Source organism: Onychostoma macrolepis, chromosome 04 (genome assembly GCF_012432095.1).
Source record: "Onychostoma macrolepis isolate SWU-2019 chromosome 04, ASM1243209v1, whole genome shotgun sequence".
Classification (NCBI taxonomy): Eukaryota; Metazoa; Chordata; class Actinopteri; order Cypriniformes; family Cyprinidae; genus Onychostoma; species Onychostoma macrolepis.
Window position 1 is genome coordinate 23,708,889 of NC_081158.1, and position 22,283 is coordinate 23,731,171.

General features: G+C 36.5%; 2 protein-coding genes across 3 annotated transcripts in view; one reads left to right on the top strand and one right to left on the bottom strand.

Annotated features, from left to right (window-relative positions):
* gnptab (N-acetylglucosamine-1-phosphate transferase subunits alpha and beta) overlaps positions 1-22,283 on the bottom strand; it is a 37,464-nt gene that overhangs the window by 5,736 nt on the left and 9,445 nt on the right. The window contains exons 13-21 of one of the 2 annotated variants that reach the window (XM_058772130.1): positions 18,447-19,474; positions 17,705-17,904; positions 17,322-17,541; positions 16,628-16,741; positions 16,326-16,411; positions 16,155-16,253; positions 15,905-16,072; positions 13,063-13,153; positions 10,359-11,509 (exon numbers count right to left, since the gene is read on the bottom strand). In XM_058772130.1, the coding sequence (XP_058628113.1) occupies positions 11,438-11,509; positions 13,063-13,153; positions 15,905-16,072; positions 16,155-16,253; positions 16,326-16,411; positions 16,628-16,741; positions 17,322-17,541; positions 17,705-17,904; positions 18,447-19,474 (2,078 nt within the window). In that variant the 3' untranslated portion in view covers positions 10,359-11,437. Of the gene's footprint in view, positions 1-10,358; positions 11,510-13,062; positions 13,154-15,904; positions 16,073-16,154; positions 16,254-16,325; positions 16,412-16,627; positions 16,742-17,321; positions 17,542-17,704; positions 17,905-18,446; positions 19,475-22,283 lie in introns of those variants that run through there. The other variant, XM_058772131.1, reaches the window with a different exon arrangement.
* chpt1 (choline phosphotransferase 1) lies at positions 905-10,192 on the top strand. The gene is made up of 8 exons (XM_058772137.1): positions 905-1,329; positions 5,775-5,922; positions 6,220-6,361; positions 6,463-6,547; positions 7,967-8,098; positions 8,272-8,430; positions 8,550-8,675; positions 8,790-10,192. Exons 1-8 carry the CDS (start codon positions 1,090-1,092, stop codon positions 8,904-8,906), a joined length of 1,149 nt encoding a protein of 382 aa, XP_058628120.1. The 5' UTR covers positions 905-1,089; the 3' UTR covers positions 8,907-10,192.

Below are 22,283 nucleotides of genomic sequence, written 5' to 3' on the forward strand. Positions count from 1 at the left end.
CAGGTTTGTTTGGTTTTTATGTTAATTATTTGCATCATCTGGTTATTTCCAGGGAATGTTTTTATACACTATTTATAATACAAAAGGGCATAGAATTGAGACACACCAAAGACTCGTAAAACAGTTATGATATTCAACATCATAAACACGTAGGCTATAATACAATGAGAAATAAGGACAGTATGGTTTGGCAATGTTCTATCCGATAATGATCTGAAATTAATGAAAAGCACTCAAGCAGCATGGTTAGCCCCAGGAATCAGTGTTATTTATGTTCTATTTAGTATTTATCAATATATATAATTTGCCTTATTTGTATATTTTAGTTTAAGTTATAGTACTTTTGTTATGTGTTTTTTCCCCCATTAGAATTAGGGTTTTTAATACATTAAAGCTAAATAGAAACATTTTCAAATTAGTTCTAGTCATTTTACTAATTCAACATATTTCAGTAAGTTGCTAAAAGCTAAATTTCTAATTTTCGTCTTTAAGCTTTTCATTTAATATTTATTTATTTAATATTGTATTTTAGCTTTATTTCAACTATACCGAAAACTATATTTAATAGCTTTAGTTTTAGTTAACAATATCTAGACTTCCAGTAATGTAAATCAGAACGTCAACATTTGGGGCCTTAAGAACTAATTTCACCAACTACCAATAGACAAGGGGTAATCAGTCTTACTATTCATATTCGAATTAGACGAATCTATCTTTTTGTAACTGAATTTAAAAAGTTATGACGGGTCTTGAAAGGAAAAAAAATAAATGAATATAATAAAAATAGTTGAAAATAACTTTTCAAGACAAGTCTAAGCAGTTTATGCAACCGGTCCCAGGAAGCACCTAGTGGTCGGACGCGGTACAGCACTCGTTCAAATTTCCCGGTTGCGTCCTCTTCCGGACCGCAGTTTCCTGCGCCTTTCCGTTTATCTGCTCTCAACTATTAGGAACGGAGGAGACCGTCGGTTCCGCTCATCAAAAATGACTCTCCACACGTAACCGCCGCATGCTAATGTCTTCTTCTAAGTGGTCTCCTGGGATTTCGGACCAAAACATTGCATTGCCCCTGCCAAAAGAGCGATCATAATGCCTCAGTGTGCTTGTCCGGAGCCGCTGTCAGCTGTCCAGCTCAAGCGCCTGGAGGAACACAAGTACAGCGCGGCCGGTCGCTCTCTCTTCGAGCCGCCCTGCCAGATATACTGGAACTGGCTGGTCGAGCAGATCCCGACGTGGGTCGCGCCGAACACGCTGACCATCATTGGACTCCTTATTAACATATTAACGACGGTCATTCTCGTGTATTACAGCCCTACAGCCACGGAGGAGGTGAGTTCAGACGCGAGTGGAACTTTGAGTGACAGCGTGACGTGTTTTGTTCTATTTAAATGCCCTGCCGCGTCAGTTTTAAAAATAAACATTCACATTTCGAACCTCATTGCTGTCGGCGGTGCTGAACAAAGGCTGTAAATATAGTCAAGTAGCATTTCGTGGCTTCGTGTTTGTGCATTTCTACTCGGTTTCTTGTAGTGCATTGGTTTATTGATTCACGTTACGACAACGATGTATTATGAGGAACTGTAAGCAGCTGCTTTATCAGATTTATTGACTGTGCAGACCATGCAGATTACTGTTTGTTATTTTAGCTGTTGACCCTCTCTATTTGATTCTGGGCTGCACTGTGACCCCATGTCACAGTATGCATGAGTGTATGTGTGTGTGTGTGTGTGTGTGTGTGGACATACCCCGTGTCATATTTCCAGAATCATAGACTATAGTCCACTGACAAAGTCCAGATTCCTCCGTTTATTGCTATGCAGTTCTGGAGATTGCTGCTGAATGCACAACTTTAACCTACCTGTTGCCAGGCTGGAACACAGATAAAGGGGGCTTTGAGTGAACTTTGACCCAGAGACGCTTGAATAGGTCAAGCAGCCATAGTAATAATACAGTTATTACAAAATAATATTATAAAGTTATTATAATTAAGCAATATTTGCATGAAGAGTGCTGCTGTGTTGAATAACAGCACAAGGCCGTAGGTAATCACAACTGTGCTGATATTCACTACTACAGTATGGCTATGGGTGCTTTTATCATCTTAGATGATTTACTCACCCTCAAGCCATCCTAGGCCTATATGACTTTCTTCTTTCAGACAAATACAATCTGAGTTATATTAAAAAAAAATGTCCTGACTCTTCCATGCTTTATAATGGCAGTAAACGGGGGTCGAGATTTTGAAGCGTCATCCGCTGGAACACCACTCTCTTGCGAATAGAGCTGGGCGATATGGCCTAAAAAAAAATCCCCGATTTTTTCACAAAAAATCAGATTTACGATTTAAATCGATTTTTTTCCTCCCTACTTAAAATCAATCTGCAGATGACAAAGAAATTGTTCAAAACAAGTTTTAACTTTATTTTGTTTTGATTTTCCCTTCTGGGATTTGATCTGGATTTCCCCCTTGGGGTTAAAGTGCAGAAACAACAAGCCAAAGAGACAAGATGGCAGGCCCTTCCATTGTAAACAGTGAAAATGTAACATAACATAACATATAACATAAAACGTAACATAAAATTATGTGACCCTTTTTGATAAGTTTTCTTTAAACACAAGTTTAACATCTTGCTATTCAGTAGATAGGAGCTAGTTCTGATAAAGGATGGACGATGACATCGTGGGGGTTAGGGGGTGTGCCCAAAGCGTGAATCCGTATTCAGAAAGGCACGGAAAACGAATAACGATTGCCTGTTACAGTTACATTACAGTACATAAAATGTCACTTACCACATAAACAGAGTAAGGAGAGAAGAAATATACATTTTCCTCCCTTGTATTTATTCTCCGCAGCGAGTCAATGTCATGGACGTAAGGGTAGAGCAAGTTTAAATAACTTTCTAGTCTATATCCATCTTGTAATCCCGCTGTTTTGGGTATTTAAAAAAAATATATATATTATTTGTAATAGAGCAGACACTGACTGTTGTTCATGTATTTATGACCTCATTTGGCGACAGCAGACGCTGAAAACACTGCGCGCTTCAGTACGAGTGTAGTAAACGAAACTGCGCGTCTGTGCATTCATTCATAAGGAGACACGCAGGATTCATATTTAAATGGTATTTTTGCAGCTTAACATTTACAGATACTAGTTCATATCGCGATTTGATTTAAGTGTAATGACCTACTTTTGATTTATTTATCCAAACTTTGACAAATTCAATGACATTCCGCGTTATACAGTACATTCTGTTTTTATAACTAGATTCCGTCCACGTTTTCATAAATCATAAGCCCTGATCGCACCGCGACGCTCACGACCGGTGTAGACACGGTGTGAGTTTTTTTTATGGGTTATGTTATAGCCCTGCTTGTTTTTTTTTTATGTTTTTATGAAACCTCTGTATTGCTCATATAATCGTATTATTTACTGCCACGCAAGCCACAAATTAAAGCTTGGCGAGCCGCATGAGTCTCGTGAGCCGCGCAACACTGCTTTAAGGGATCCGCATTCCGCAGTACACATCATCTTTCCGAACACGTTGGGATGCAGCGGATTGCGGGAGGATCACGAAACTCTAATATGGCAAACGCGTGTCGGGAGGGCTGAGCCCTTTCGGGACTACGGGAGCGTCGGCGGATGTTAAAGAGAAAACCGATTTTCATTCAAACAAATCGACGTGAACTACACATTCGAGTTAATCGATAAAATCGATTTATCGCCCAGCCCTACTTGTGAATGAGAGTACGACAGTTAGCGGAAGCTACATTACAGTTTATCAAGTTTTGTATGGACATAGATATTTTGGATGTAGAAATGTGGGTATTTTTCTTACACAGACGTTTCGCTTCGCTTCAGAAGGCCTTTATCAACTCCCAGAGCCATGTGGAGTACTTTTATGATGGATGTGTGCACTTTTATGGGCTTCAAAATCTTGACCCCCCATTCACTGCCATTATAAAGCTTGGAAGAGATAGGACGCTGGACCACAAAACCAGTCATAAGGTTAAATGTTTTGATGTATGGTTACGACAATATTTGGCCAAGATACAACTATTTGAAAATCTGGAATCTGAGGGTGCAAAAAAAACAAAAACAAAATCAAAATATTTAGAAAATCGCCTTTAATGTTGTCCAAATGAAGTCCTTAGCAATGCATATTACTAATCAGAAACTTAATTTTGATATATTTACGGCAGGAAATTTACAAAATATCTTCATGGAACGTCATCTTTAATTAAAATCAATGATTTTTGGCATAAAAAAAAGAAAAATCAATAATTTTGACCCATACAATGTATTGTTGGCTATTGCTATAAATATACCTGTGCGACTTGAGACTGGTTTTGTGGTCCAGGGTCACATTTTTAATATACCTTCGTTTGTATACATCTAGGATGGCTTTAGGGTGAGTGAGTCATATGGTAATTTTCATTTTGGGGTGAACTATCCCTTTAAAACAGGAAAACTTTTATTTTAAATTGTAATAATAGTTCACAATATCACTGTTTTTTTTCTTCCATCAAATAAATGCATCTTTGTTGTCATAACAGACTTCTTGTTTAGGCCCACATTTTATCTGACAACCAATTATAGAGCATTATCTTCAGTAACTAACAGTATAATGCAAATGATCACTTGGTATCTAGCATCAATATCTATATCTATATAATATAAATTATACTGTACATGTCATTAATCATGAAATGTAACTGCATAGGCCTGATATTAAATTGTGTGTTCTGTGCTCTTCTCCTAACAAAAAAATACATTTAGGAATCACATTCACAGTAGCAGACTTAACAGGGACATTATTTGATACATTAAAGGCCTTTTGTAGTTTTTTTGAATGAAAAATACTGAAGCGATAACTCAAACACACAGGGGGTTTATTCTGTTTTGTGAACGTGCAGTGAAACCAGATGGCCTACATGTAGTCTCTCTGGGAAATCGACCTACTAGGCCACGTGGATTTTTGCCCATATCAAACTATTACACACACACACATGCTGCCCTTGATATAACAATTTATACATTGTTTTCGCATTATCTTTATCCAAAATTACGAGTCATTTTACAACACTCTACAATGTCATATTTATTCAGGGTCATCTTTTAAGACTTATTATTATATCTGTTAGTCTATAACACTTGTTAATATACAAAATCTTAATTTTAGTGTCTTAGAGGTTTTCAATGAATAAAAGGGAAAATTAGTAGATAAAGATCCTCAAGGAATTAAATCATTTCACATTTGTAGCTACTGTGTATTTTCCTTCCTTTCACATTATTTGACTATTCTCACTCTGCTTAGTTACCTTTGAATAATATGTATATTTGAATAATATGTATATGTAAGTGCTTCTTTTCAAAATTGCCTCTCTAAAGCAAACAAAATTATGGCAAAATAGCAGTGATAACCAAATCTATTAAAGGACAGGAGATAAAACAGCTCCTTTGTGTCCATATTTGTGAACCTTGATAAGTTTTCCTTTCGGTCTCGCACAAAAAAAACAAAACAAGCCATCCGTATCTACAGTTAGAGGTCAAAGTTTAGTCTAAAGTTTTGTTTTCTCTCTTGCCGCAAGAGACCTTGCTTGAGTGGTTGAATATAAGAAACTGCAAACAATTCTCTAGAAAGAGCATTTAATATGATTTGGAAAAATTATAATGCCTCACTGACTTTAAGCCCAGTCAAACAAGAAGAACCAGCAGGTCTAAGATAGTCTTGATCGGTCTTTATGTTTTCTTTCAAATCTACTCTTTCCAGGCTCCAGGTTGGGCCTTCTTTCTCAGCGCCTTAGGTCTCTTCATCTACCAATCACTGGACGCCATTGATGGAAAGCAGGCCAGACGGACCAATAGCAGCTCAGCTCTTGGGGAGCTCTTTGACCATGGCTGTGACGCTGTTTCTACAGGTATAACCAGCTAGACAACCTTTTGCCATTTGGTTATGAGTAATATTTAGTAATGTGTTCTTATTAAGCATCATTAATGTCATTTAACACGTACAGTTAGCGATCGTAATAAACTTTTGTTTTGGCTTAGTAAACAACCCCCTAGCAACACCCCACCATTCATAATCTGTTAAATAAAATCTAGTTTTTTTTTTATTGGACACTGGCTAATACTTCCATTGATTAGCAGTTAAGCTGTTATTAACATCTGTACATACAGTATGTATTAACAACACTCTAATTGGATTGCTCTCTTAGTGTTTGTTGCCGTGGGAACGTGTATATCCTGTGGGATCGGCGCTTACCCTAACTGGATGTTTTTTTGTGGCTTCGTGGGCATGTTCATGTTTTTCTGCGCGCACTGGCAGACATATGTGTCCGGGACACTCCGCTTTGGATTGTGAGTGCATTTACAGCTTATTCGACTGAATTTACTGAACCTGTCTGTGTGATATTTTTTTTTTTTTTAAACTGTATTGTATTTTCGAATGTTTTCTGCAGGGTTGACGTGACAGAAGTCCAGCTTGCTATTGTAATCATGTATCTGATGACAGCATTTGGAGGAGTGAGTCTTTGGGAGACTAGGGTACGTCTTTCACCTTCTTTAGCATCACACTGAGCCTCTGAAGTTTCTTTCTTGGTCACGTTTATAAATTCACTCCCAACACTGGAAGAGTCCATTGTGGCCAATCACAATGGCAAAGTGCTTTCAAATGATGGACACTGTGTCTGTTTTTGACTTGATGCAGAGATACGATTTTAATTACAAGTATCATATTGTGTGAACTGACTGCTGTTTTATTTTATATATATTTAAATAACTTATGACTGTTATATCAAAGTCAGCTTGTGATGTTACTGGCCTACTAATTAAAAATCAATCAAAATGTTGCTTTAAACCATGTGTGCACTAGGGCTGTCAATACAATCATCAATACATATTGTAATTCTTTTTCCTCATGATTTCACATCTTTTTATTAAACAATTATGATCAGAATATTATTGACTTGCATAATTATGCATGCAGTATATATATTAATAGAATAAGAATAATAAAACAATATATATTAAAGTAAACAAATGTCACATTTTATATTAATGTTATTTACATGTTTATTCATAATAATGATAATAATTATAAATTTAAGTGATGATACCATATTCTTAATATGTTTGTTTATTTATGTGTTTATTCACCATACTAACATAATAAAAATAATAATAATACACTTGGGTAAATACACTTTTCAATTAATAGTTATTCACAATAAAACATTCTAATATTAAATATAATAACAACTATAAATATTAATTTATATTTAAGTAAATATAAATATCATTTTTATCAGTAGTTATTTACATGTTCATTAATAATAATAATGATAATAGATTTAAGTGAATATATCACTTATTAATATTTATGTTTATTCACAATACTAACATAATAATAATACATTTGAGTAAATATAACATTTTTTAAAATAGTTTTGGGGGTTTTGCATGTTTATTCACAATAAAAACATTTTAATGTTAAATATAAACATAATAACCTCAATTGCGAAGTGACATGCAGTCGGTGCTTCTAGTGTAAACGCAGTGTCAGAAAATTCTTTTAAATGGGTTCTATAGACTTCATATATTTTATTAAAAAAAAGAGAAAACTTTCAAATCCTCCAAAACTGTGAATCATGACAAGAGCCTCATTTCTGAGTGTGTTCTTTAAGTAGACCTTGTCTTTTGCTCTCTGCCTCCTCTCTGAGGACAAACAGGCTGTGAAAAGGTAAATATAGGTAAAAGCTGCTACTATGGCTACCAGTCACCCATAGACATGGCAAAATAAAAAAGGCAGATGTCAACACGCACAATCTTTTCTAACCTCTCCCCATTTTATCAAGCATGCTCAGAGCTTTAGCCCCGCCTCTTCCCAGCACCCCTGCTCACATGAGACACAAAATAACAGCTATTCTCATATTAAAGACACTGATTTCTCATTCTTTCACACAGGTCCCTGTTCTTGGTGTGAATTTGCAAACCTTTCCAATTCTTGGCATTATCGGCGGCTTTCTGTATTCAACCTATAACTACTTCTACGTCATCCTGAATGGTGGTGTGGGCAAAAACGGCTCAACCGTTGCAGTAAGTGCTTTCCAGCAGTGGTCTTCAAAGTAGTTGTTTTTGTTGCTATTGCAGTCACGTTTTTGGCACACTATGCTTATGATAGCTGAGTTACCAGATTTAATGCAAGGCAAAGTTTAAAAAAAAGTGGTCTCTTTAGGGTGATAGAGTAACAGTGCACATGTCTTCCTCAGGACACCAGTGTATTGGCTCCTGGTCTACACGTCGGCCTCGTCCTCTCTCTGGCCTTCATCATCTTTAAAAAGTCCTCCAGTGAGGTTTTCGAGCACCATCCTTGCCTTTACGTCCTTACATTTGGCATGGTGATCGCCAAGATCTCGAATAAGCTGGTGGTGAGTGCTGCTGATGCCTATATGAGAAGTTAAAATTGTTATTTGGCCCTTGTAATCATGAACTTCATCATTTACATAAACAGTTATCCAAAATGTATCAGGTATGCTTTCTTCTACAGGTGGCCCACATGACCAAGAGTGAGCTTCATCTTCCTGACACAGCCTTTATTGGTCCTGGACTCCTCTTTCTGAATCAGTATTTCAACAGCTACATCGATGAATACATTGTGCTTTGGATCGCCATGGTGAGCCACAACCATTAGTGGGTCAAACCACTGTGCTTTCAAATGCACCATATAGCAAAATGTTTTCTGAGTCAAAACTAAACAAGACTGTCTCTTCTCCAACCCGATGTTTAGGTGCTGTCCCTGCTGGATCTGCTGCGTTACTGCACAGGCCTATGCCTGCAAATCTCATCCCACCTGCGAATCCGGGTTTTTAGTATCACCCCACAGGGCCACGCACATAGAGACTGACAATTTGCCCGGCGGGAGGATGAAGCGGGATCTAAGGATGAAGACATTGTCCCACTTCTCAAACTAGAGCAGGACAGCCCCACCAACCAAAACCGCAACGGCCTTGACAGTGTGACCATCACAGACTAACAGAACTGAACGTTTTGCCAGGTTTGACCAGACCAGCTCGTATTGTTTTTTAACCACACTACTGTACACTAGAATATATCACTGGATGAAAAGAAAGAGTTTAGACAATGTACAAAATGTGGCCTTGGGGGCCAGAGGGTGGCCCTTGCCTTGAAATGGTTCATTCTGTGCAGGAACACGTTAGAGATACTTATTATTATTATTGGTTTTTTTCAATGGATAAAGGAGGAAAATTGGTGAGAAAAATCAAACGCTGAATTTGAATCAGCCAAAAAATTTGCATAGAATCATTTCCTCAATTTGGTCAAAGATAGCGATGAGCAAAAGAATAAAAAAATAATGGAGGGAACATGTTTGCTTCACAACAGTATTTATCACAGTAGATATGTACTTTGTTTTTTTGGGGTTGATCATGTTTGTCAATTTTTAACAGAAAGGGAAGCTACAACTGCAGTTCGGGCATCAGTTGCTGATTTTTTAAAACCAAGTTCATTTTCTACATCGTAATATCTATTATTTCATTTAGGCCCATTTTTATATGTCTAATCTTGATACATACAACAAAAGCAAGTATTACATACATATTTTCGGCCTGATATAGTCGCCAAACTGCCAAAAATAGTTTACACCACAGAACCTTTTATACCGTTCAGAATTTCTAAAGTTGATAAAAAAAGCAGCTATTTGTAATCATGTGACACTTTATAGAAGAAAATAAGCTCCAGAAAAGAAAACTGCCCAAACAGCCATTGTAGCTTTACGTAAACCTTTTGTGATTGTCCAGTGATTACAGTGTATTTATTTTAATAATCTGACTCAATTTAGTGTGAAGTCAAGCCGGTTTAAAACAAAAAATAATAATTGAAAGAACTTAATTGTCAAGGATTGTGGCTGTGTGCTAAAAACAGACTCATCTCTCCACCCCATCCCTAGTCACCCAATCCCAGTTTGCTCAAACTTCCTGGTTGTATGTTTCACTTCCTAAAGCTTGAACTGAGAACAAACAGAGTTATTGGGCATTGTCTTTAGCTCTGTTTTGAGGGATTTTGGGGGGTGTTGATCTTCTGTGCCGGTTTTATGATGCACTCTCTGCCTGCTTATAGAATCATCTCCTCCCAAAGGGCTAATAAAAACAAATTTTGTGTGATTTGAATAGAGCACTGTCTAAAGTCCATTTCTTACATGTTTTGGGGTCTTTTCTCCTTCTGGAAGCAAGAATCAATGACACGTAACAGCAAAGAATGTGACTCAACAGGAACAGCTACATTTGCTTAAACAATGAATATTAAACCAGTCAATGACATTTCAAAACAACAAGGCATATCAATGCAATCATGAAAGATTTTTAATTAACATATTTGGCTGTTTCATTACACTTCCGCATTCAGATAGATTATGTTCTTATTTCATTATCAAATTAGGCACCTGGTTGAATTTACAATCGACACAAAAGTGGTAAATTGTCAGTGTAATTTAAAGACCTAAAATAAGTGTATTTTAACAACATACATTTCCAAAATAAAACCAAGATATGCTTGTACATTACAATTATGTCTTTTCTGACATAATAAATAAAAGTAAACAGGGAAATTCATCCCAGAACAGCATTATGCAAATGTTTGGGTTCAGTAGTTGTAATGTTTGAGCAAGCCAAAAACGATTCCCTTTAAAAGACAAGTGAAGGTGAGGAGTTAATTAATACACACCAGGGCCACAGGCAGTGGCATCTGAATTTCAGACAAAGTCAGTATTTAATGTCCCACTAAGAGACAATCACGTGAAGGACTTCAAGCAAAAATGACATGCAGTTAAAAAGAGAAAGAGAAGAAAATGGCTTGTTTTTGATGATCCTTGCCCAAATTTCCAAGTATCAGGATTGTTATTCGGTTTTAAGTATGCTCCTGGAGATTTTGTGCCACTTTGGATTGGAATAAGCAAGAGTGAGAGACCGATTAAGACAAATGCAAAAAGCCAAACGCAAGGCCAAGAGTTCCAGCCGTGCATCAGAATCCACTGCTTTCATTCATGTGGAAAAGAAAGGCACTGCAAGGAAAGACAGGACAACCACCTTCTCCCTTGACATTCCCTTATAAATTAATTAAAATTAATACAATTCAAACCTGTAAGGTAATATGGCAACACACTCAATTTGGGCCATTGAGTTCAGTTCACATTCAATACGCAACCTGGAGTGTGGTCTCCGGCTGAGAGAAAGTCGCTTGCCTCGAGGGCCGCAGTGTGTCTCACTAATGCCCCTTTGTGGAGGAGGCCTGCACTTTGAAGTTTCTTCGTCAACTTCATCCAGTCACCTCCAAATGGGCAATTTTATCTGACGGCATTAACAGAAGTACAGCTGTGGTACTTCATATTCTCACAACACAACCTCTGAAAGAGGAATAACCTCACACCCGCTCGGGGTTTGCATCCTTGCTGACCCTGCGTCTGGGGAAAAGCCGCCGTTTCAACATGATCAGCTGAGGGACAGAAAGAAAAGGAAGAGGAAGGAGTGTCAACCAAACCTGTTATGAATGCTGTGGGGCAACTTGTGACAGACATGTGACACACATACAGTATAGAAACAAGATCAACATATGATCAAAACAGGGAAGGAAGAAGAAAGACTATACCATAAAGACTAATTCTAGAATAAAACAGTATTAGGTTTAGATTCAGAGAGTAACTGAAACTTCATCTTTATAAATTCACTACATTTTTTTTTTCTTTTGATAATTGATTCAGAAAAGTTTGACAATGAAACATGCAGAAGTCACTAATGGAGAAGTGCTATTTAAAAATAAAATAAATACATTTTATTCATTTAAAAAAGTACTTTTCAACTTTATAAATGTTTTTCAAAAATATATCCATATTTACAAATGTTTAATTGTTTAAACAATTAAACATGTATTTTAATTAATTAATTAGAACGTAGCTAAAATGTTGTAGCTAAAAAAAGTTGTGAATAAAAATTCAAACTGACACATAAATAGACATTTATATCCATTTAAATAATATTTAAAATTATAGTTAAATGCAACGATGCAATTGCATATTAATAAATCATTGAATAATTCATTTATAAATTGGATTAAAAAGTTGAAGTGGCTGGTGAACTTTAAACTTTTATTTTTCTTAACCCAATTTAAAAATGATGGAAAGTCAATGTGTAAAATGTTCAAAAAAATGATATTGACATTGACAAAAATGACATTTAACTGTTTTTAAACATTAATTAGATAGTTTTGAATATGTCCATTTATTTTTTCAATTCAATCAGATTGATTAGTGATTATAAATATATAATATACAATGAATATAAACCATTTATAATATATAACAAAAATATTTAATTAATTAATATATTAATGATCGGTTTCATTGCATTTTAAGTGGCACTTCAGAACCCCTAACAAATAATAACACACTGAAAAAATTATAATGAGAAAAATGAGTGCTGCATATAAGCAGGAATTCCATCAAGAAAAACAAGATGTGGCTACACGAGTTAATGAGGAGGAGTAAATCTGTTCTGAGGATTGCAATTAAGCCTGTTAATGTGCTAGTCTGTATGAGATGAGGATGCAGCCAAACATGACATGCCTCGACATGCATGTACGGCTGCAGAGGAAGCACCCACTGATAACGTATCATCTCCACATTTGTACTTCTGGTGAGTGTTCAGATTACTGTTCTGTCACCAAGGACAGATGAAGACACGCTGGTCTTTTAAAAGGTCACCGTGACCATTAACCTCTCCAAAAGACAGAAACCTGACCTCGCAATTAATAGTGTGACTATTTGCTGCAAGCTGCCTGGTTGATCAATCATCAGGATGATATTTTTGCCTTTACCATTTCCATAAAAGAGCATAGAGGGTTGCTGGGTAAAATTTGATATATTAATTGCTAAAGGTAATGAGACTAGCCAGACTCCACTGGACTTGGGTGTGTTTGTGTGTGTGTGAGACAAAGTGAAATGAAGACCAAGAGCTAGTGAACAATGGACATGTAAGCCGAACCGAACTGACCTGCTCTGCAAAGAACGACATGACAGTGAAGACGACTAACGTCACCAGCACACAGTGGGTCCAGAACTTCAGCTTGTCCCTGTATATACGCCTGTGAAACAGAAGGTCAAGACTGGTTAGCCTGTTACATGGTAGATGCTATAACTGCACAATCTGGATCCAACAAGCATCATTATATATTGATAACACTGTAGCTAAAATATGCATTTCATCAGAGTACACAACAATTTTAGAATGGTTGTCATTTTGTTTTCCTGCTGCTGCAGAGTGAACAAAAGTTTTGAATAGATCTCCAGTTATAGAACTCTTTGCTGTGAAACTCCCAAAGTGAAGGAAATGGCAAAGCCCTTTAGAAACACAAAAGGTATGTACACAGTGTCAAATATATAATATAATGTATATTAAAATAAACACCACTGTGCAAAAGTTTGGGGGCAAAGGTTTTATTTTTACGTCTTTTATGCCCACTGAGGCTGCATTTATTTGTTAAAAATTACAGTAAAATCAGTAATATTGTGAGAAACATTTTAAGACATTTCTTATTATCAATCTTTTTTTTTTTTTTTTTGGAAAAATATTTTGTCAAAATATTGTTGCTTTAAATTAGTTTGAAACAGAAATCTTTTGCATTTTATGATAAATTTTATGCAGCACTGCTGAATATTAAATAAGACGACTTTAGATATATTTTTCAAAGTCAAAACATACATTTCAGAAAATCTGAACGGTAATGAGAAAGAAAAACCTATTAAATAAAAAAGTAGCACCTTTAATACAGTGTACAAACCTCAATCACTGTTCATTATTTAAAAAAATAATACGTATAATAATAATAATAAATTAATGTATAATAACAATATTTTTAAGGTATAAGGTAAATCTATTTTATTTAAATTCTAAAATCTCTATTCTAAAATATATCAAATGATCCGATTTCTTATCAAATTATCTGGTACTTAAATATGTTTATAGATCTTGACATGCAGCTCTGCAGTCATACATTATATGACTTTGGTTTGGTGGACAAGTTATTAAATATTACCAAGCAATTTTGTAAAAATAAATAAATTAGATTATCAATAATGTAATAGATTAAAAACATGCCCGCATAGTAACGGTGAGCTCATTCACTGCTGTCAGCATACAAGGGCAGGAATGGTGATTCTGTCTTAACTCTTGCCAGATTCAAAACAGTATATTTATCAAGACTGTGATTGACAGTGATTCAAGTCCTGATGTCACGCAGCAGGCTGTCGGAGGTGAGAGGGTGACAAGGTGACATCATCATCTGTGAGGAACACGGTCCGTTACCCTTTTGTCACCGGCCAATCTGCAGACATAGAGCTTTTAAAATCAGCCTATGGAGCTGCTCAAGCCTGGCAGTGCCCAAAAATAACACCCTGCCCCTCAGGTCACACGCCTCTGATGGGGCTTTAGGGGGCATCTGGGTGTAACAGAGAGCCGCTCTGGCTGGTTGAGCATGAATGGCGAATGCACTAGTCATAATTTCCAGCCTGTAACCCTCCAAAGGAGCGACAGATACATAAACCCTTCTTCAACCACCTCCCCATTCCCAGAATTCCAGACTGTGTTGACAGCTATCACCCAACTTCACACAGCGATGACAGGAAGGAACGTTTACCAGTATTCACAGGAGGAAAGCAACAGAAACAGTCTATAAATCACACACAACTTCACACAGCTAAATGTAAACAGACTTGGGAAACTCATTACAACAAAACCAAATATATCTCCAGTCCACACCAATAAACCATTATATTCAGGGACTAATGATCTGAAAAGTTGTGGAGACGCGTTATAAATCTCATTACATTGCCATTTGAAAGCTTACTCAAAATGATGGATGAATCAATCGGTGATTCAATTCACTCGCCCTCATGTTGTTCCAAACCCATATTGCCTTCTTCCATGAAACACAAAAGGAGATATTTTGAACAATGTGCCGGCTGCTTTTTTCATGCAATAAGTGAGAGCTATTACATGACATCTGAATTCTAGTGCATAATTCATACAGTATGGACTACTTTTATGGTGTTTTTGCATTCTCGTTGAGGCTTCATAAGCTTGTTGTGTGCAGTTTGTGTACATATGTGTGCAATTTTAAACATTTAAATCAATTTAATTGATACATTTTTGAGGCTTGAAAGTTCTAATACCCACTCACTGTGCAAATACATTCATCAAAAACAGTATTTTAGTATTATTTATACTGTATTACTTGTATATTTTCGGTTTTCAATTGTTTTTAATTTACGTTTCTGTAATTGTTTTTTTTTAAATATATATTTAAAAAAAATATTTAAATATTTCTATTAATTTTTATTTCAACTTTTATTTGTTAGCTGCCAAAATTACATTTCCGAAGTTTTATTTTATTTCAGTTTTATTTCAATTAAAGAACATGTTTTTAATAGTTTCTATTAACAATAACACTGGAAGTCATGCAGGTTTGGAACAACATGAGGGTGGTTTAATGATGATTCTTTGGCTAGTCAGTGCTTTATGTGAACAGATTTTTTTTTTCTTTACACTACCATCAAGCATAATAAACTTCTTTATTTATGTTTAATGGCTGCTATGCCTTTATTCCAACACTTTTGTTCTTTATTTTTCATGTCGATTGGGTCCATTACAGTTTCATATTCAATTAAAGCTCTTTCTGTAGAGGGTTTCACTAAACTACTCCTACCTGTTCTGTTCATACGTCAGATTCAGTAATGAAGCGTGAGGTATGTACACAGACCTGTTTGACTTGTTTGTGTAAAAAAGAGAAATTTAACAAAGACATGCGCTATATGATTGTTTGTGACTTAATTCTTACCACTCCTGCAGCTCGGTCATGTGGAGGAAACGGTTTCTGTATTCCCTGGGCAGCTCAAACTGAGAGGGCAATGGGAACATTGACTCATAGAAGTCCCTCAGTACAGCTTTGACTGTGCTGGCGTCCTTATGGCTGTGGTCAATATTGTCATTCAGGCAGATAAACTTCCTGCAGGCCAAAAAGGGGGGTTAAAGTGAGATTAGGCTTCCCAACGTGCGCAAAAAACATGAACAAAAGCCCCTGAACGAACCTAGGGTTCTTCCTGATGTCATCGAGCTGCCCCACCACATGGGAGACATTGGTCCTTATCATCTTAAAGGCGATCTCTTCCTCACCCATAATTTCAAATCTGAAAAGAACAAGAGCCTGCATAACTAACCCGGTCTCACAAGAGATGCTGAAGAGGTAATGAAAATCCTACTTGTATTTATTCTGGTCCTTGAAGGCTTTGTGGATCCTCTCTGTGATGGGTTTGCAGTGGATTACTAAACCTTTTGTGACAGGCGGCTGTAGGAACATCAAAACAGGGATTTTATTAACAGGACCAACAAATGCATAGACAGAAGAGCTGATAATACAAGACTTCTGCCAACCATGACAATTTTATAGCCTAAAGCTATGCGTGAACAAGGTGTTGATCACTTAAATGTTTTGTGAGATTTTAAAGTCTAATATTTGACTTGTGTAGGAATATTTATTAAGACTCTGAAGAGTTCCTCTCACCATGCTGGGGTCGTAATAGGCCTCCTGGGTGGGGCTGACTGTATGGAGTTGCGTGAGGTTGGACGGAAGAGTCTTTGAGCAGTTTATAAGCATCTGCTCCAGACTGGTCAAATCCTGTTTAGAGTTAAATAAAGAGACATGCCTTTCCTCAACATGTGGTGACAGAAAAGAGCTATACATGCCTTGTGTTCACTTCCTGAAGTTCTGTTGTGTACATATTGACTGTCCTGCTTTATTGTTAATTGATCATTTTTTAAAATTTATTTCATATAAATTTAATAATATAAATGTATTAAATCACAATTTATTTTATTTACATAACATTTTAAAAGGAAATATATTAGACAAATTAGACTACATTAAATTGAAATATATTTGACCATTTCAAATTAAACTAAACCACGTTTTAAATTCAAACAAATTAGACTACTTATTAAATTAAACAACATTTGAAATAAAAAGACTATTTAAAAAATATATTAACTATTCAATTTTAAGTTAAATTAGCCTGCATTTCAAATGAAAGAAAATTAAACTATATTTAAATAAAATAAACAACATTTCAAATTAAATTTACATTTAAAAAATAATTAGACTATATTAAAATACTACATTTTAAATTAATCTAAAAAAAATTTTCTAATGTAAAAATCAGGTCATTTTGTCAATGCTGTGGCAGAAGAGTGGTGTGTACCTGAAGGCTTAAAGGGAGTTCATGGATACGTGTGGCCAACGTGCGAATCTCACGATCAGACAGCACACCAGAGTGGTCTGTGTCAATTTCGTCAAACACTTCTGATATATTGAGCTGCTGCACTGCGCTCATCAAGAAGTAGAAATAAGAAAAGGCAAACTGCATGTCTTCAGAATGGCGCACACGGTGGGACGAGGTTTTATCAAACTCCTGAGGGAGGCTAAAGGAGCAAGATATCAAGACATGAAAAAAAGGATATATTCATTTACTTTCATACTTAAGGAACTTTTGAAGACATCTGAATTTCGGTGGCCAAAATTTTGTATCCATAGACTAACATTAAATTGATACACAAGTCTGTGTGTATGTGTTGGGACTCTTACGTGTCCTGTAGCTCCTGCATGATGAGTCTGTCAATCATGTGAGGCATGTGGGCGGGCACTTTGCGGGATGTGAAGCCGAACTGAGCATTCAAGAGTCTGTTGACATAGCGGAGTGAATCAGCAAAAGTGTCCTGCAACCTGCGTCCAGTGGCCGTCCCGTCAGCTGCATACTGCAGTTCACTCTGTAGACGCTCCTCTTCCTGTCATGCACAAAAAAGACACAAAGATCAATGAACGGGAGAGATTGCAATACTTGATGTGGCAGCAAGAAGTCCTGCCTTTCAGTTACTAGAACCAATTGGCTTTTTGTTTACTCTAGAAAAGTAGTTCTCAACCAGGAGGCCAGGACCTACAAGGGGGCCACAGAAAACTTCCAATGGCACTGCAGGAAGATAATAATTAAGTATATTATAGTTATATTTAGGTCTTATCTATTTATATAACAAAAAATATCTATTATTAACATTTATATTTAATAGAACTATTAACTTTATAAATATAAATATTAACTTTTTGTAATAAATTAGAGTTACTACAGTTATTTCATTTTTAAATTAAAGAGCATTAATGTTTTGGTTAAAAATATTACATTAAAGGTGGAAACTTAATTCTTTTTTTTTTTTTTTACTCAAAAACTGCAATTTTAACAGGGGTGTGTAGACTTCTATACACACTGCGTGTGTGTATATGTTTGGGAGGCCTTCAGTTAAAAAAAAAAAAAAGTTGTAGAACCGTGTCTCACCTCCAGCAGATCCTGAAAGAACTTCCTCTTCTCCCATGGAAGGAAACCCCGGTCCAAGCTGGAGATGTAATACTGGAGTTTACGACCCACTGGCCGCCCGCGGAGGTGGGCTTCATTTTCTGAATCTCTCTCCTTAGACATGTTCCCTATCAGGGTGCTGTGAAGCTTAGATGCGAGGGGCTTCTCTATGCCGAACAATCTTGATTGAGCCTTCGGTGTAATACCATCAATCTGGACTGGGACAAGAGACGGAGCAACATCTGGTTCCAATTTAGAGTTTTTGCTTCTTTCCTCATCTTCATTTGCTCGTTTCACCCTCACTGCTCTTTCATCCTGATGCTGACTGATTACCGGAGGCTTCTGGTCTTCATTCGAGTGTTTTGCTTGTATGTCCTGGTCTTTATTGTTTAGTAGAAGCTTAGCTTTGTCTTTGTACGGGCCCAGCAGCACTGCTTTGGTCAAATTAAAGCCTTTAATAGTAATGTCACCTAATATTAGCTTCTCATTCAGCTTCTGTAACTCAAGCTTCACTTCCTCGGGCAAAAGAGATTCATTTAATGCAGGCACCTGTACAATCTCTACACCGCCGTGGGCATCATCTCTAACCCTTGGGCCTTGTTTTTCTTTAGGAACATTTTCAAACATGATCACTGGTTCTGGGGTCACCACGGTCAGTTTGGGCTCCTCGTCTTTCTCCTGCACCGGATCAGACACGTTTGATTTGGGCAGCTCTCGGGTATCCACAGCTACAGAGAAAGTCATGGTGAAGTCGTGATTGTTGGCACCCTGAAAGGTGATGTTGTAGTGGATCTGAGTGGCATTGTGTCCAGGCAGCAGCAGCAGGTGGATGGTTTTCCATTTGTTGGCGACAGAAGTGTGACGGAGCGCTGGGTTATCAGAGACCTGTGCCTCGGACACACGGTTAGCCAGGCCTGAGAAGCTAAAATACGGTCGAAGCTCTCCCTGAGGCAGGCTGTAAAGAGTCTTGTTCCTCCGGAGTACAACGCGGTGCAATTGGTTGAAATTATCTTATAAATGCACAAACAAACAGAAAATTAGTTAAATCAATTACTACTAGACTTAAGAAATAATAAGAATAAGATATACTTAATAAGAAATACTCAATTGGTTCTCAACCAGGGGGCCAGGAATCAATGTCTACGTTTACATGGACATCGGTAATCTAATAATTTACCTTATTCTGAATAAGACAATATTATGATTAAGGTGTTTACATGAGTTGCTTTTAGAATAATCCTTCCATGTTCCTGTTTTACATGTTATAGTACATAGATCGATTAATGACACGCATCATTACGTCCCCATGTGATGCCATCCGACGTCTCCTCCAGAATTTCATGTACAAACATATAGTTCGTCTTCGTTATGATGCCATACACAGTTTCATTTTTAATTTTATGAAAGCTTCAAGTGCAGTTAGTTATTTGTACGTGCATACAGATGACGGTGGTGTTGAAGCTCTTTTATTTGCGAAAAGTCCTACACCACGGTAATAGTTTGATTAAGGTGTATACATGTCTGTACTGCACCTCGACAATGCGACTAAAATAGGAATACTCCACATGTCTTAATTCGATTTGTGTTCACTTCGATTATGACTTTAGCCGGAAAATCTCTGTTTACATGGTACATTCTTAATCAGGGTATCGTCTTAAACGTATTAAAATCAGAGTATTGATGTCCATGTAAACGTAGTCAATATGAGTTCAGCATTAAAGGCTCACAAAAGAAGTCTGCCACATACCCAGAACAGTTCAAAAATACACAGTGAACCTGTCCAATGCTATTCATTTTAATGAAAAAGATATGGCTAGGTTCAGATGTCCAGCCTTGAATAAAAGACGGATGCTGTTTAACTTGTTCTGATCAGGGGTGTGGCTTTGATTTTGACATTGGTGGGAACATAAAACAGCCCATTAAATTAGTTTGACAGCAATTTCATGTCATCTAAAGTGGGGAGTCTTCTTGCGAGTAAAAATCGACGTTGGCGAGTATATCTAACAGTGTAAAACTTTTGATGGCCAGCTTGTCCATGGACACGGTTCTAATAACTTTTACCTCAGAAGATAATTGCTGCTTCATTTCGGAAGATTAACTTTATTCTTCATAACCCGAGAATATGGCGACACATACCTGGGGTTTCGCCACCTAAACGGTGGAGTGAAGTTTGAAATAGGGCTGGGAATCGATTCCAAAAAGAATCAATTCTGAGGCGTTGGAGGCCATCAAGAGCAATCGACTCCTTATTCAGAGCCTTTTTCAGTTCAACAAAGCTTATCTATGGGTGCCTCTCAAACGGAAGACTGCACACACTTAAATTCAAGAAAATAAACAAAGAAAAGAGTCGGTACTGAGATCATCTGAATTTGAGGATGCAGCCTTCTGTTTAAGAAGCACCATTCGTCTCCATGTCCACAGTTTGTTAATTTTGTGCAAAGCATACAGTCAAAGTAAACTTCGTCATTCAGCTGAACTGTGCACATTTATTTTAGACACTTCATGTCTTGTTCAATTCATGTAATAAACAGGGACATGCTGAGCAGTGAGCTATGACTAATTTCACGGGCAAAGCAGACAAAATTACAATTTAAAAATCAATCAGAGCTATAGAAACGTATCGTCATAAAAGCTTCATATTATGAGAAGGATACTTTCTACGACCTTTATATCATGCAGCATGGCGAGATTAGGTTCCTTCAATCTAAAAAAAAAAAACAAGAATCGAAAAAGAATCTAAAACAACAGAGGAATCGATTCCAGAACCAGGAATCAGAATCGAACAGCCCTAGTTTGAAAGGCTGCGCGTTCAGCTGAACATACACCGAGCCGCTTTGAGACAGCACCAGTAGCGCTTCAACGGAAAACACACACACAATTATATCAAAATACACGGTTTTGGCGAGTTACCTCGTAAACGTAGTCTTAAATGAATAATAAAGTCTTAAATAACAGTAAAGAGTTTGGAGAAAATAGGATTTGTGTCAGATCCGCGTCATGTGCATCAGGTTTTAAAGAGACAGCGCTGCTGAAGTCTGTCAGTGATGTAAATCAAAGAACAAAAGAAAAAGAGAAATCACTCGACTGCTCTAGTCGCAGATTATTAAAGATTAATCTGTATATTTTATGCATATTCAATTTATAGTTTATGGGAAGACTGTTTTAAAATCACTGAATATTTCAGAGCTTATTAAAATGTAAAAAAATAATGGCTTTTAATTATACTATAATGTTGAATGACTAATTAATAGGTAAAATTGAGGGAAAATGCATTTAATAGAGACAGCAGTAGCAGTATTGGTATCCGTACTTCACTAATAATAGCCTAATTAGTAAAAAGACTCCATTAAAAACATTTAAAATATACTATATTTATGTTGTTACATTAAATTGGAGGTTCAATGTGAAATTATGACAATATAAATATGCGATCAATCATGATTACTTACAGAAAAATGTGTGATTAATTTTTTTTTTTTAAATCGACAGCACTAATGTTAAGAATCTCAATGTTTTTTTAGGGACAAAAAAAAAAAAAGATAAATCAATAAAAAGTAAAATCAAAAGTAAAGGACAAATTAAAAACATTGTAAATATGTTTAGTCATTGTAGTAGTAATGACTGCCTGTTTTTGCAAAAAGAGTTTCATGGCCAGTAAAAAAATCTTTTGGCCGGTAAATTTGATCACGTCACTGGCCATTGGCAAAAAGTTAGTTTTAGGCCCTGTATAGTCCAGTCTTTAGAATATTTATATATATACGGGCCTGTTTTGTTAGAGAGTGGAGGGACTTCAGGTCAAAACTGTTGAGAACAACTGGT